Here is a 13,803-nt window from a genome sequence, read left to right as displayed (position 1 = left end):
CACCCCAGGAGGGCATGGGGGGGTGTGCCCCTAGATCTGCATGCGGGGTGAGGGTGGGGCTGCGCCTGGCTCTTCCTGGTGGGTACCGGGCCAGCCTGCACTCAAGGTGGCACTGGGAGAGGGGGCTGGGGGAGCTATGGTGAATTTTGGGGTGGCTGCAACCCTCACCCCCCGTAACCCTTAACCCAGTGCTGCTGCTGCCCGCCCAGAGTGGCTGGGGCAACCCCCGCTGCTGCCCGCCCAGATTGGCTGGCTCAACCCCCACTGGGAAGAGCCTGGTGCTGCCCCAGCTCCAGCCTGCAGAGGCAGCCTTCCCTGCCCCATGTGCAGATCCAGGAGCACACACTCCCCATGCCCTCCCAGGTTGTGTGCAGCGGCAGGGGGGGGCCCCCAATTGAACTGCTGGCAGCTCTGTCCATCCTGCACCCCGCCCCAGCTGTGCAGTGCCTGCCCCTACCCCAACCCCACTCCACCACGCAGGCCTTGATTTGCCCCACCCCCATGCCCCTTCCCTACCTGCACCCCTTCTCCCACAACAGACTTACCAGCTGGACACTGCTCTCCAAGCTTCCAGGCTGCATATTGGCTATCAGATCAGTATCGGCCAATATAGCTCCTTAAAAAGTAGCCATCAGTATCAGCCCAAAAAATCTCTATCAGTGCACCCCTACTTATAATGTAGATATTTTGTCTTGGGAGTAGTGATGACAGATCACATGTTTCTCAATGACTATGGAGGTATGAGTTCAAATACTGCTCCAGAGTTGAGCCAAAGGCTCTTTCCACCTATACATGGGAGTCTAGTCACTCAAGCATTCAGAGAGAGCCATATGAGATGCTAGCCACATTGCTTCCTTGTGTGCTATTTGCAAGAGAAACTAGTGTGCCTTAAAAACATTAGCAAGTCACTATGCTCAAGAGGATCTGTGACCTTTTTGGTGTATCTGGTCTATCCTTTTCTAGTGATGCTGCTTTTACAAGCAACTAATTATACTAGTGCCAACTTTTACATCATGAAAGACTTTAGGCCTGATTCTGATCTCAGTTTTCATAGTTTACAACTACTGACACTCCAGTGACTGTAAGCAAATTATTCCTGTTTTTCACTGAAATAGGTGGGATCAGACTTAGACCCCCTTTATTTTCTTAGCTTCTGAATTTTTATGAGTTCACACTCCCTGATTTTCTGTTTCTTTACTGTATGATGCAAGGACGGAATAGATTGTTATTATGACCATAAGCAAAAATTGAAAACCAAAAATATTAACAAAATTTTGTAAAATGTATCATTTATAAATTACGTTAAGACATCGTACAGCATTAAGAAATGACAGTTAACTTCTGTGATCTTCCACTTAGGTACATCCCATGTTGGGGGCTATTCCCATGAAGCTGTGGTATATGCACTACAAAAATGTGGCATTCGTCATATTGATACAGCAAAAAGATATGGCTGTGAATCCCTTCTTCAGAAGGCCATCAAAGAAAGTGGTGTGAAACGAGAAGATCTCTGGATAACTACCAAACTCTGGCATAATGACTATGGCTATGAAAACACAAAACAAGCCTGCTTGGAATCATGCAGAAGACTTGGTGTTGAGTACCTTGGTAAGATGTTTTTAATATTGTTAATTTACTATTCCTTCCACATGAGAGAGAAATTACAGAGGTCAAATTCTGTTCTTGTGACATGTTTACACAATGGCGCCCAACCTTTTGGCCCCATGGGGTGGATGAGTATGCAGGGATTAGTTTGTGGGCCAGATCCCCTTCAGGGTCAGTGCATAGGGTTGTTCCATGGGTGCAACTGCACATGATGGCCTGACTCTATGCACTGGATTGGGCTGTGTGCTGGTCTGACCCTCCCCACTGGATCCAGCCACTTGCTGGCTGGACCCTGCGCACTGGGGAGTGGCAGTTAATACTGCCACCACTTCCCTGTCACCAAATTTCTGGGCCTGTGAGGAGCCCTGCAGGCCAAATGGCATGGCTCCATGGGCATTTGTGGTTGAATACCACTGTGTTTGCAAATCTCCTGTCCCATTTAATCTTTGTGTAATTCACAGGTTTGTAACTGAGAGCACAGAATGTGACTCTAGAGTTTTAGCTGTTGCAGAATCTTTTAAAAATGGGTTAAACTGCTTTTTGCAAAATTATATTTAAATGTAACATTGATCTGGAGATCAGCTATCAAAACAGGTCACGTGCATGGTTAAGGAAACATGACTTCAGAAAATTTAAAATAAATTCACAAATGCCTGGTTTCTTATATATTGCATTATAGCTAATTACTAAAATTTCAAATTCGAAATATAGGAGTCATCCTAGATAATGTTATCTTTTACATGTTCTCTACTATTATTAACACATTATTTTTTTAGCAGGTTACTTTGTTTTTGTCTAATGCCATGGACTTGGGTAAAACTTTTAAAAGCTCCTAAATGACTTAGAATTGATTGCCCAATTGATTTTCAAAGGGACTTGGGCACGTTTAAAAATGTTTCATTTGTGATGTATGTATAATATGTACAAGACTGCTAAAATAGCTGTCACCAGAACTCAGAGGTTAGTATATGAGACAAAAAGCTGAAGTAGTAATATTTTCTATCCTGTGACAGAAGTAGAGAGATGTGAAAGACAAAAATATTGAGATGTAATTATTTTAATCTCTCTTCCAAATTGGAAAGAGAGCGGTTAAAAAAGTGGGGAGAAAAATTAAAAATAGAATTATCTAAAATTATTGTGTTGGAAGAATGTAGATCAAAACGTTAATAGTGATCTCCAAAAACAGAATAAAGTTAACAGTCAAACTTTATGGTAGCATCAAAAACCTTCCCTTTGTTCTTTCTTCTGTCTCACTGTTATCTCTGATAAATTAACTGGAAAGCAAAAATGAGCAACTTTTGTAAAAATAAGAAGATGGGTTTTGCAGAATGGCTTACTGATTGTAGTTGGGTACAGGGTTCATTTGAATATGTTGGAAAGTAAACAAAAATATTCTAGCAATTTATCAGAAGCAGGATGGTATTTGCACTAAAATGTGTCATTTGTCTGCGTACACATGTTCTCTGTTCACTCTGTAAATGTGTCCATTAATCACTTCCTGTACCATTACAGACTAACGTCAAATGTGTTCAAAACATTTCCATATTTCTGTCAAGTGCAAATACAGAGCTTTGGTGGGGAGGGTGCTTTCATAAGCAAAAAGCTGCAATCCATGACTTTGTCCTATATCCAAATTAAGAAGTAACATGTTTCCTGTTCACTGCTCGCCATTTAGTTCATCTGTTTTGTGTTTGCCTTTTTTTATTCTTGCTGTAGCACTGGGGTTGAATGCTGATGAGAGAAAAATTGATCCAACTCCAAGAAATAATTTTTGGGTCATTTCTTTGACTGTTATAATCTGCTTTATCCTTTGTGAATAGTAGTTTAAGCACCTGTACAAACAAATAATCTGCATAGACATGATGGTTGATTCAAGCATATTTTCACTGAAAAAATTAATTTCAGGGAACAGAAGTGCTCTAATTGCTGTTGCTATGTATGTCATGAAATGGTGGGGGGAGTGGAGCGGAGGATGAGAGACAGAGAAGCAAGTAAGCAAGCACACCCTTGTATTAGTTAGATGTGTTCCAATCTGAGTCTTCTGCCTTACAACACCATTGACATCTTTGAGTTACTAGTGACTTGCACCAATATAAGTGACTGCAGGATTAGATCTTTAAGTTTTATGGGCTAACGTGCCATTTAGCTACAGTATTGCAGTGAGAGCACTAGAAATCTGTATCTTGCAGAGGTGGGTCCTGGGGGATCCCTTCCCCCTTCTGCCACTCAGGCTGATCTGGGCGCAGAGAGAACCCCAGAACCATTCATGCCTTGTTCCAGCCTCAGGCTCTGGCTGGGAGCAGGCGCTGGAAGAAGGAACTTGTGCACTGCCACTGTCGCCCTGGCTGATGCAAGCACTAGGGGAGCCCCACAGCTTCTCCCACCTGTGCTGCAGGGAGTTGGGTGCACAGGGAGCAGGCTCAGCCAGGGACAGTGGTAATGGCATGCAGATTCCTCCCCTAGCACCTGCTTATAGCCAACAGACAGACACTGGGGGGAGTGGGGGACAACAGCCAGGGAGCCAGTGCTGAAAGGAGGACTTATATGCCACTGCTGCTGTCCCTATTGGAGTCTTGCTCCCTGCACAGCTGTTCTCTGCCACATGGGCAGGAGTGAGTCAGAAGCAGCTGTGCCCTGCACCCTCCCACCTCCAGGTCAGCCAGGGACAGCAGCAGTGGAATTGGAGGAGGGTGGCTCCCTTACCTTTGTGTACCTGCTTAGTTCCCTGGTGTCCTGTGCTGACCTGGGGGCTCCAGCCATATCTTGTCCACATTTCCCCCATGGTCTGAGGGGCAGTGTGCTGCATCCCCCTTTAGAAAATCCTAGATGCTCCCATGATACCTTTTCAGAGGCTTTTAAGAGTTGTTATATATCAAAGAGGCAAGATGACTTCCAGGGTCCCTGGGTATACATGGGAATACACAAACTGTTACACAACTACAAGGGGTGCAGCATATTTCCCCTTATTTGCCAAGCCAACTTTGTAGTTGGGACTCTGGAACCACTATCTCCTGCTGTATCCCAACCCTCCATTCCACATCTCGGGCTTGATGTACTCCCTGGGAGATGTATAGAAAAAAAAAGGATGGCAATTTAATTTAAATAAAATAATAGTAATAATATATTGACAAAACATGTGTCTAGACCTATGAGAGAGGGACTCAGCCAAACATGTGAGCTGTTGTGGTTTTAGCCTTATTGAAACTGTGTTTGTTTCATGTTTATTTGCTGGGATAAGTTTGTGTTGAATTCCCATTATTCCAATTTCCTTCTGCCTGCTGGGTATTTTTGGTAGGATTTTTGAGGCAAAAAGTAACAACAAAAGCACTTCTTGGTGTAAAATTTGAAGTGTGTTGATACTGCTGCAGCAGCATGAAACTAATAAGACTTTTTTGAACCTTTGAAACTTCTCACAAATCCTGTGAAAGTAACCACAGTGTAAAGAGCTATGCAGAAGGACCCAGTAAAAGTTTGGTATGGCTAAAATTAGATATACTAGCTCTATTTTAACTCATGATCATGCACCTGCATTTTCTGTTATCCTTTAAGATGTGGCCAGTTTGCTCCAGTTCTGAGAGTAGACACTGAGGGTGCCTGTACGCGAGCGCAGAGACTGCTCTGAAGCGCTGTGATTACATCGCGTTGGAGCAGACTAAATTAATCAAGTCTGGTGGAGCATGGCAATTACTCCACTCCACTCCACTGTGTCCCGTGTATTGGCATCCCTGCACTTCAAAATGGTGGCTTGGCTGCTTGAACTCAAGCTCATTGAACTAGCTTTAGTTCAAATGCCCCACCACCATTTTGAAATGCAGGGATGCTGATACATGAGATAATGTGGCGCTTTAATTAGAGTGACTCTCAGAGCTGCTCTAATTAAAGCATCCATGGAGCACATGCAAAAGTGCCCAGAATGAAAATGCACCTCCAAGAAAAGTCCTGGTATTAACAGGACAGTGTCCAAGCTTATCTATGAAAGCAAATTGCTGAAGCCAGCAATTCTGTGAGAAGAGGGCATGTGGCAGAAGCAGGGTACAATTTGAAGTTAAATTTTCTGCATTGTATTATAACCAGGGATCCGGGTTTTCCATTCACTGTGGAAAAACGTGATTTTCTCCTATGAAGGAGAAAAACATGGGAAACGGCAGGGTTTCCCTTGCAGGCTGGCAGAGTTCCAGCCTGCAAGGGGCTGCTTGGGGCTGGGGGGAGTGGGATGCAGTGGGTGCCACATGCACATGGTCAGCAACACAGCCAGGCAGGGGTAGAGAACAGCTCCCCCAGCTGCCTGAAGGTAAGTCTATGTGGGGGGGCCAAATTGAGGCCTCCTCGGTTAGGGAGAGAGTGGGACAGGGTTGGTGGCTGGGGCTGGGGTGCTCCCCAGCCTGTATGCACTGTCATGTGGCCTGGCTGGGGGAGCGGGATGGGGCCACGGTGGGTCATCTGGGGTAACGGAGCTCTCCACTGCTGTGCACACTCCAAGGGAGAGGTCAGGAGCCAGAGGTGACACACTGGGGGGCATAGGGGTGTGCCCTCTCCCCTTCCCCCCAAATTTGTGCATAGGGCAGGGGAGGATTTGGTCTGGCCGCTGTATTACTCAGGGCTCCCTGCCCTGTTTCCCTCCCCCCAGGGACCTCCATGGCCCAGAAGACAGTACCCAGCATGGGACAGTGGAGCAAGGTAGGGAAGTTTGGTACTGTGGCTGCTGCCACCAGAACCCCCATGCCACCATGCCAAGGTGCCCCTTGACCACCTGACAGCAGCAGGGGTGGGGGGCATAACTCCACACTGCTGCTGCCCCTGCTGCTTGCAGGTGGGCAGAGGGCACCCCACCATGGCAACAGGGCTACTAGCAATGGTGGTGGCATTAGTGGTAGCACTGAGCCTCTCCACCAAAGCTCCAAAGGGAAGGACAGCAGGGCAGGGAGCCCCAAGCCTACATTCTCCCCCCACACAGGCTCTACTCAGCTCTGCTTCGGCTGTGCCCCCCATGAGGGTACCAGCATATCAGGGCTGCTCACTGCCACAAAGTAAAGGGGGAGGACAGCTAGAGCTGGACCCATGTCCTGGTGAGCAATGGGGGCAGGGGGAGCTCTGATTTTCTATGATAAAAAAAACAAAATCAAATGCCAAAATATGTCTGTATTTAGAATTTATTTTATTATAATGATCGAGGCATGGTAGGCTTCCAAATTGCTTAAAAATTGTAAATATATCAAGAAAACTTTGTGTTCAACTAAGATTTATATGTATAGTGGTGTCTCATTTTATTTGTTGAAAAATGCAGATTTGGGGGTTTTTAATCAGAGAATTTTTTTAATCAGAGAATATGCTATTTAAAAAAAAAGAAAACCAGGATCCCTGACTTTATAACATACTAACAGTATTGGTGCATGGCTAATGAGAAAGATGCATGACTGATGCAATAAAATAGCAGATCTGTAAATATTACAGCATACTTACAACATACATTTTTATTGTAGAACAAATCTGACTTAATTTTTTTTCACAATAGAAAAGACACTAAAGCCTGAGGAGCTTTAATTGTCTTTAGCAGGGGTCAGCAACTACAGCCTGAGCTCAATCTGGCCTGTGAAGAGATTTGATCTGGTCCGTGAAGGTTTGATCTGATCCTCAGTGTCAGTCAGCAGCAGGCCTGATGGTCTGCAGTGGGGAGAAATGGGTGGCACATGGCAAGCAAGGCACAAGAGTAGAGGCTCCCCAATGAGTCCGCTCTGTCCTCCTGCAGCCATCACTTTTCTTGCTGGTGATCAGTGTCACTCAGTGACAGCGGTGAACAGCCGCAGGAAGAGGTCATGAGAATGCCCATCAGGTTTGGGAAATATTGGCCCAGTGTGACTTTTAGGTTAGGGACAGAAGTTACACATAAACAGGTTTAAGTGCTCACAGAACATACGTTCAGTGCACATAAACCAATTTCCAAATAGCTGAAACTGGTTTAAGATAAATCTGGTTGAATGTAGTATCAGAGCCTGGCTGCGGTTCTGCTATGGGAGAGGGGACAGAGGGGGAAATACACCCCCTCCCTGCCCCCTTCGCCATGCTGGATGGCATCTGGCCACACCTCCGGTCCTGCCACTGGAACAGTGAAGGGGTCCCAGACAGGGGATGCTGCACCACTGGGTCTGTGCCACTGGTACGGGGTGGGGGGGGACAGGACAGGGGGACTAAATCCCCCTCCGTCCCCCTGTTTACTTTTGGCTGCTGACGGGGCTGGCCACACACCCCTGCCGCTCAAGTGCCAAGGGCAGGGAGGCAGGCATTGGGCCAGGGAGCAGGGTCTGGCCACGCTCCTTCCCCTCCCCAACCCAAAAAGCCTGGCAAGGGCTGCTTTCCCCCTCCCCCTCAAGGTACATCCTGGGTGGGATCCCTGCAGGCCAGGGTGAGGGTTTAAACCCCTCCCCAATCATACTCAGGCCGGCCAGGGCCTGACCATGCCCCCTTCCTCAGCTCAGCTTCCCCCTACCCTGCCACTGTAGAAGGGAAGGGAGGGCTCACTCTAGCACACCCCAGCTTCTGGCCTGATCCACTGCAGGCATGTGTCTGCATTTCCAGATTCAAAAGTGAATGTTTATTCACTTGCAAATTAGTTCAATCTGTGCAGGTTAGACTAACCTGCAAAGATTGCATCAATTCAGGCTCAGGCTTTTCGAATGTCTGTACTTAGCCATAGTGGCAAACAGCAGCTGGGGGACAGACAAAGAAATGGCCAGATTACAAGTGGCTGTCCACCTATATTATTTTGGCCTGCTCTTTATAAAAGGTTGCCAACTTCTCACATAGAGAGATCTGTTGCTTTCATGCAGGGCCACATTGATTTCATTAAGTTTCAGGGGGGCTTTGTGGTCCACCCATTCAGAATAAATTGCAGAATGGGGACCTACAGTAATAGTAACTGGTAAGTAATTATGTGAGATAGCAACATAGAAGAATGAAAACTCTTGCTTCTAATATAAACCAGATGACGCTTTAAAACAGAAAGTTCCTAAAATTTTGTTACCAAGCCTTTCCAGTGAGCACTTAGGGGCAAATGGAATTAAAAGAGCAATACTCTTGAGTTTTATTTTAATTAGTGGATTATATATCCATGAGAAGCTGGAAATGTGCATTATTTGTGGGCAGTGGCTAAAACAGCTATTCCCCAACTTGCATTTTCTAAATGTGATCTTCTGTCTTTCCATTTAAGATTATTGTTTGGCATCCTCAGTAAACCAGTATGAAATAGTGCATATCTTTTAGGTTTGGCAGAAGAAGAGTATGCTTCTTGGGTTTTGGACACATCCCCTAGAATAATTTCTTCTTGTATCTGCTTTGTGGGATACTGAATTCATATACTATGTCTTTTTTCCTTATGTCTGTTTCTCAAACCTCTCAGATTCTTGTTAACTGTATCTTTTTATTGTGCTGGGGATTTGAATGGAATTGTAAACTTTGTTTCCACTTTCAAGCTTGCTGTTGACTTTTAACTGTGTAAAACTGCCCTTGAATTTTGAATGGAGATGAACGTTTCTGAGCTTTGTTGACTCTGGATATCACAACTCTCTAAGAAATGATGACCCGCCCAGTGACTTAAATGTTACAGCCTAAGAATACTCCACACATTGGTGTTTGTTGGATGTCCTGCATTCACCCTGTTTTGACATTCCAGCTTCACCCCTGATTCACCACTGCATTCCTCTGGTTTGGTTGCTTATAAAGAATATTTTTAAAAATAGTTAATTTCATAGCCAGCTTGCCTAGTATTTAAGTGTGATTGTTGTTAATGATCTTGATTTCTTCATTGCCTCCTTGATACTATAAATTAGTGCTTTTATCTATAGGAAGGAACTAGAGCCACTATTACTTAGTCCATCTTTTAAATTAAATTATGTTAATCTACATTTTCTAAGCAATAATTTTTAAATGAATTAGCTCAGGGGTTCTCAAACTGGGTTGCGACCCCTCGGCAACTTAAAAGGGGGTTGCAAATTCTCTTCCCTCCCTGGAAGCGGTGGCACCAGAGGCAGGCCCACTGCCGCCATTGAGCACTCTCTGTCACCGCCGTGCGCTGAGCGCCACTTCCCCATACCCAAGTCCAGCCGGCTGGCCACCGGGGGCTCCCCTGCCCCCCACTCGTCAACCAGCCGTACTTGGGCAGGGGAAATGATGTGCAACAGTGACACAGAGTGCTCGAAGGAGGCAGCGGCCCCGCGCCACCGCTTCTAGGGAGGAAAGAGAAGTTTGAAACCCCCTTGTATCAAAAAGTTTGAGAACCCCTGAATTAGCTGGTGATTCCATTTGCAGCATTGGCTGGGAAGCAAAATTCAAACTTGAACATTGTTGCTTCATTCTGAACTAGTGGAAATAAAGTTACACCTTGCTTTTCGAATAGAATATTTTTAACACTGCAGCTTGCATAGTTAACAGCATATTTAACAGCTAATTAACCGCCAGAGGTCATTGCGGGACCCCTGGCACAGCTTTATGAGCACTCATCGAGGTGCTCTGACGAGGTGCCAGTGGACTGAAAAAGGGCCGATGTGGTCCTCATTTTCAAAAAAGGGAGGAAGGAGGACCCAGGAAATTATAGGTCTGTTAGTCTTACCTCGGCCCTAGGGAAGCTATTTGAGAAAATTATCCAGGTGCACATCTGCAAGGGGCAAGCAGGAGAGTGTATGCTTAGGGGCAACCAACATGGGTTCATTAGAGGCAGGTCCTGTCAGACCAACCTGGTGGCCTTCTATGACCAGGTCACAAGATCCTTGGACAGAGGTGTCGTGGTGGACGTAGTGTTTCTGGACTTTATGAAGGCCTTCAACACTGTCTCTCACCCCATTCTTGTTAAAAAATTAAGAGATTGTGGTGTCAATGCCTGCACAGTCAGATGGGTCGCCAATTGGCTGGAGGGCCGCACCCAGAAAGTAGTGGTGGACGGGTCATTTTTGACTTGGAGGGATATGGGCAGTGGGGTACCCCAGGGATCGGTCCTCGGGCCTGCACTGTTCAACATCTTCATCAACGACTTGGATGAGGGGGTGAAATGCACCTTGTTCAAATTCGCAGATGACACTAAGATGTGGGGAGAAGTGGGCACGCTAGAAGGGAGGAATAGGCTGCAATTGGACCTGGACAGGTTACAAGGGTGGGCGGATGAGAACAGGATGGGTTTCAACACTGACGAGTGCAGGGTACTGCACCTGGGGAGGAAGAACCAGCAGCATACCTACAGGCTGGGGAACTCCCTTCTCATCAGCACAGAGGCAGAAAAGGATCTTGGAGTCATTATAGACTCCAAGATGAACATGGGCCGCCAATGTGGGGACACAGTCAGGAAGGCTAACCGCACCTTATTGTGCATCCACAGATGCATCACAAGCGGGTCCAAGGAGGTGATCCTCCCCCTCTATATGGCATTGGTCAGGCCGCAGTTGGAGTACTGCATCCAGTTCTGGATGCCACACTTCAGGAGGGATGTGAACAACATTGAGAGGGTCCAGGGGAGGGCCACTCGCATGATCAGGGGGCAGCAAGATAGGCCCTACGAGGAAAAGCTACGAGACCTGAACCTGTTCAGCCTCCACAAGAGAAGGCTGAGAGTTGATCTGGTGGCCATCTATAAACTGGCCAAGGGAGACCAGCAGGCAATGGGAGAGTCCCTGTTCCCCCGAGCACTACTGGGAGTAACAAGGAATAACGGCCATAAGTTGACAGAGAGTAGATTCAGGCTAGATATCAGGAGAGACTACTTCACAGAGCGGCTAGGAACTGGAACCAACTTCCAAGGGAAGTGGTTCTGGCTTCTACCCTAGGGGTCTTTAAAAGGAGGCTAGATAGACACCTTGCCAGGTTCATTTGACCCCAGCATTATTTCCTGCCCATGGTAGGGGGGTGGACTTGATGATCTGCTCAGGTCCCTTCTGACCCTACCAACTATGAAACTATGAAACAAATGGTTACTGACAATTTACAGATAATTTTGATCACTGAGGCTTCTTTTTGGTGAATTATTTGCAACTAATTTCCTACAAGAGAAATTATCTTAAGTAGTAAAGCTTGTATTCTTGTAATCTTTAAGGGAGAAAATAAAACAAATAAAATTGTGTGCATCTATATATGTGTGTGTATGTATATGGTAGCGGGTGTGTATATTTATATACATATAGGCTAGGGACAGAAGTTACACATAAACCAGTTTAAGTGATCAGAAACTGGTTTAAACCTGTAACAATAGAAGTTTAGTACACACAAACCAGTTTCAAAATGGCTGAAACTGGTTTAAGATAATCCTGGTTTAATGTAGTATCAGACTTAACTGATTTAGGTCAAACTGTTTATGAAACTTCTGTCCCAGACCCTTTTCTGATTCAAGTTAAATCAGAGTCCTCCAGCATCCCAGCATTTTGTAGCCCTGGGCTGTGATATCTGTTTGTCCTAGCCACCAGCAGAGGGTTCGGGATTGAGAATGTGGTCGGGGGTAGAAAGGTATGAAAGGTTTATTGATTTAATAAACACACAACTACACGTAAATAATAAGGCTACAATGTATATTATTGTGAAACAATAATAATTCACATCGGCAACTTATCAGTAGTCCCCTCTGATGCCTGATGCATGACAACTTTCTCTTCTGCAAAGCTCAGCGAAGTCAGGCGTCCCTGATCAGTGCTGTCCGAGGGGTACTGGGAAGGACCCTGGTATCTAGTCCTTGGGCTCCTCAAGATCCATGGGCTCATCGAAACCAGGTCAGCAGTTAACTTAAAATCAGTAGCTTCTTTCACAGAGCTGCATCTCCCTTCTAAATGATTTCCGGATGTGCTAGCCAATTTATAACTTCTGAGCTATGCTGATAACTTACAGCCATGCAGATTCCTCCATTGCAAACTTTCCTTTGGACTGACCAATAGCAGTACAATCCTTTGCATTCTTCTGATAAGGTTAATTTTAACTGTGCCACAAAGCTTACTACTACTTCTATAAGGCTTTGCTAAATTTACTAGGCCTCACTACATACAAGGCCTCATTACTCTTTAACTTTAATTAGGCTCTTAGCAGCAACAAACGGCTTATAATACATGAACAAATGATAAGAAACACCTGGTTCAGCAAGCACCTTAAACACAATTTTCAGCTGTCACACTGTTCTAGAGCTCAGGGCTGGCCCTGCCCCTCTGGTCCCTAGCTGGAGCAGTGAGGGCTGGCTCACTTCCTCCCTCTGGCAAACCCCTGTTGTGGTCTGGGGCCAGGGAGGGGAGTTAAACTTCCCTTCCCCTGAGTACGGAGCTGCCCTGGCTGCGACTGTGAACTACAAATTCCAGAGGCACCTGGAAGTAGAAAGAGGAAGTAATAAGCACCCCTGGAGAGTCTTGTTGTTGTGAGCCTGGACTGCAACTCCCAGAGACCTCAGAGGCAGCAGGAAGAGGAAGCAAACACACAACCCATGCTGGCTATGTGCCAGAGCTGTGCTCTAGTGCCCTCTGGCTTGTGCCACTGCAGTCATGTGGCTGCAGTTCCTGAATCAAAAATGAATGTCTGTTCATTTGCTTATTGGTTCAATCTTTGCAGTTTAGACTAACCTGCAAAGATTAACTCAATTCAGCTTTAGGCTTTTTGACCATCTGTACTTAGCCATATAGTGTGCATGAAATTAAATGATAAGACTTGGTTTTAAAAGGTGTTGAGCACTTGTAGCTCCTTTTGACCCCAAATTATTGCAACATATTTCCTACAGAGGCACTGATAATGATCACATGCTCACTCTGACTAATAAGAATCAAGAAGTATAACTATGAAATAGATTGCATGGAGTGAAATTGGACAGGCAATTCCAGCAGTCTGTGAAAAGGTGTTGTATGCACTTATCTCCATTTCCAGCTCAACTGTGTTGACTCAAACATAGAAGATGGAGGCCTGTGGCACAAGACCTCACCAGTCCACATCCCTTTGAAGTAATTAGCATTGCCATAGCAGTTCAAGTGCTCAGGGGTCATATTTAATTCATTCTGCACTAATCTCTTGTGGTCAGATTCTGATCCGTGTGAAGTCAGTGGAAGTTTTGCCACTGACTAAATTGGGGCCAGGATTTTGCTTTTTTACTTGTGTCTTCTGATTTGGGATTAATTTTACCCAGGGAGAGAAAGAGCTTACATAGCTGATTTCTGTAAGGCAGCATAATGGTGCAAAGTCTTGTGTCCTTCACAATCC

At 45.7% G+C, this 13,803-nt stretch overlaps 1 protein-coding gene across 1 annotated transcript in view; it reads left to right on the top strand.

Moving 5' to 3' along the window:
• Positions 1–13,803, top strand: part of LOC102387980 (uncharacterized oxidoreductase ZK1290.5-like) — an 88,470-nt gene that overhangs the window by 29,867 nt on the left and 44,800 nt on the right. The window contains exon 2 of the mRNA XM_014517514.2: positions 1,360–1,608. Within this exon, the coding sequence (XP_014373000.1) occupies positions 1,360–1,608 (249 nt within the window). The remainder of the gene's footprint in view (positions 1–1,359; positions 1,609–13,803) is intronic.

This window comes from Alligator sinensis, unplaced genomic scaffold (assembly GCF_000455745.1).
Source record: "Alligator sinensis unplaced genomic scaffold, ASM45574v1 scaffold647_2, whole genome shotgun sequence".
Classification (NCBI taxonomy): domain Eukaryota; kingdom Metazoa; phylum Chordata; order Crocodylia; family Alligatoridae; genus Alligator; species Alligator sinensis.
This window is presented reverse-complemented; position numbering and strand designations above follow the sequence as displayed.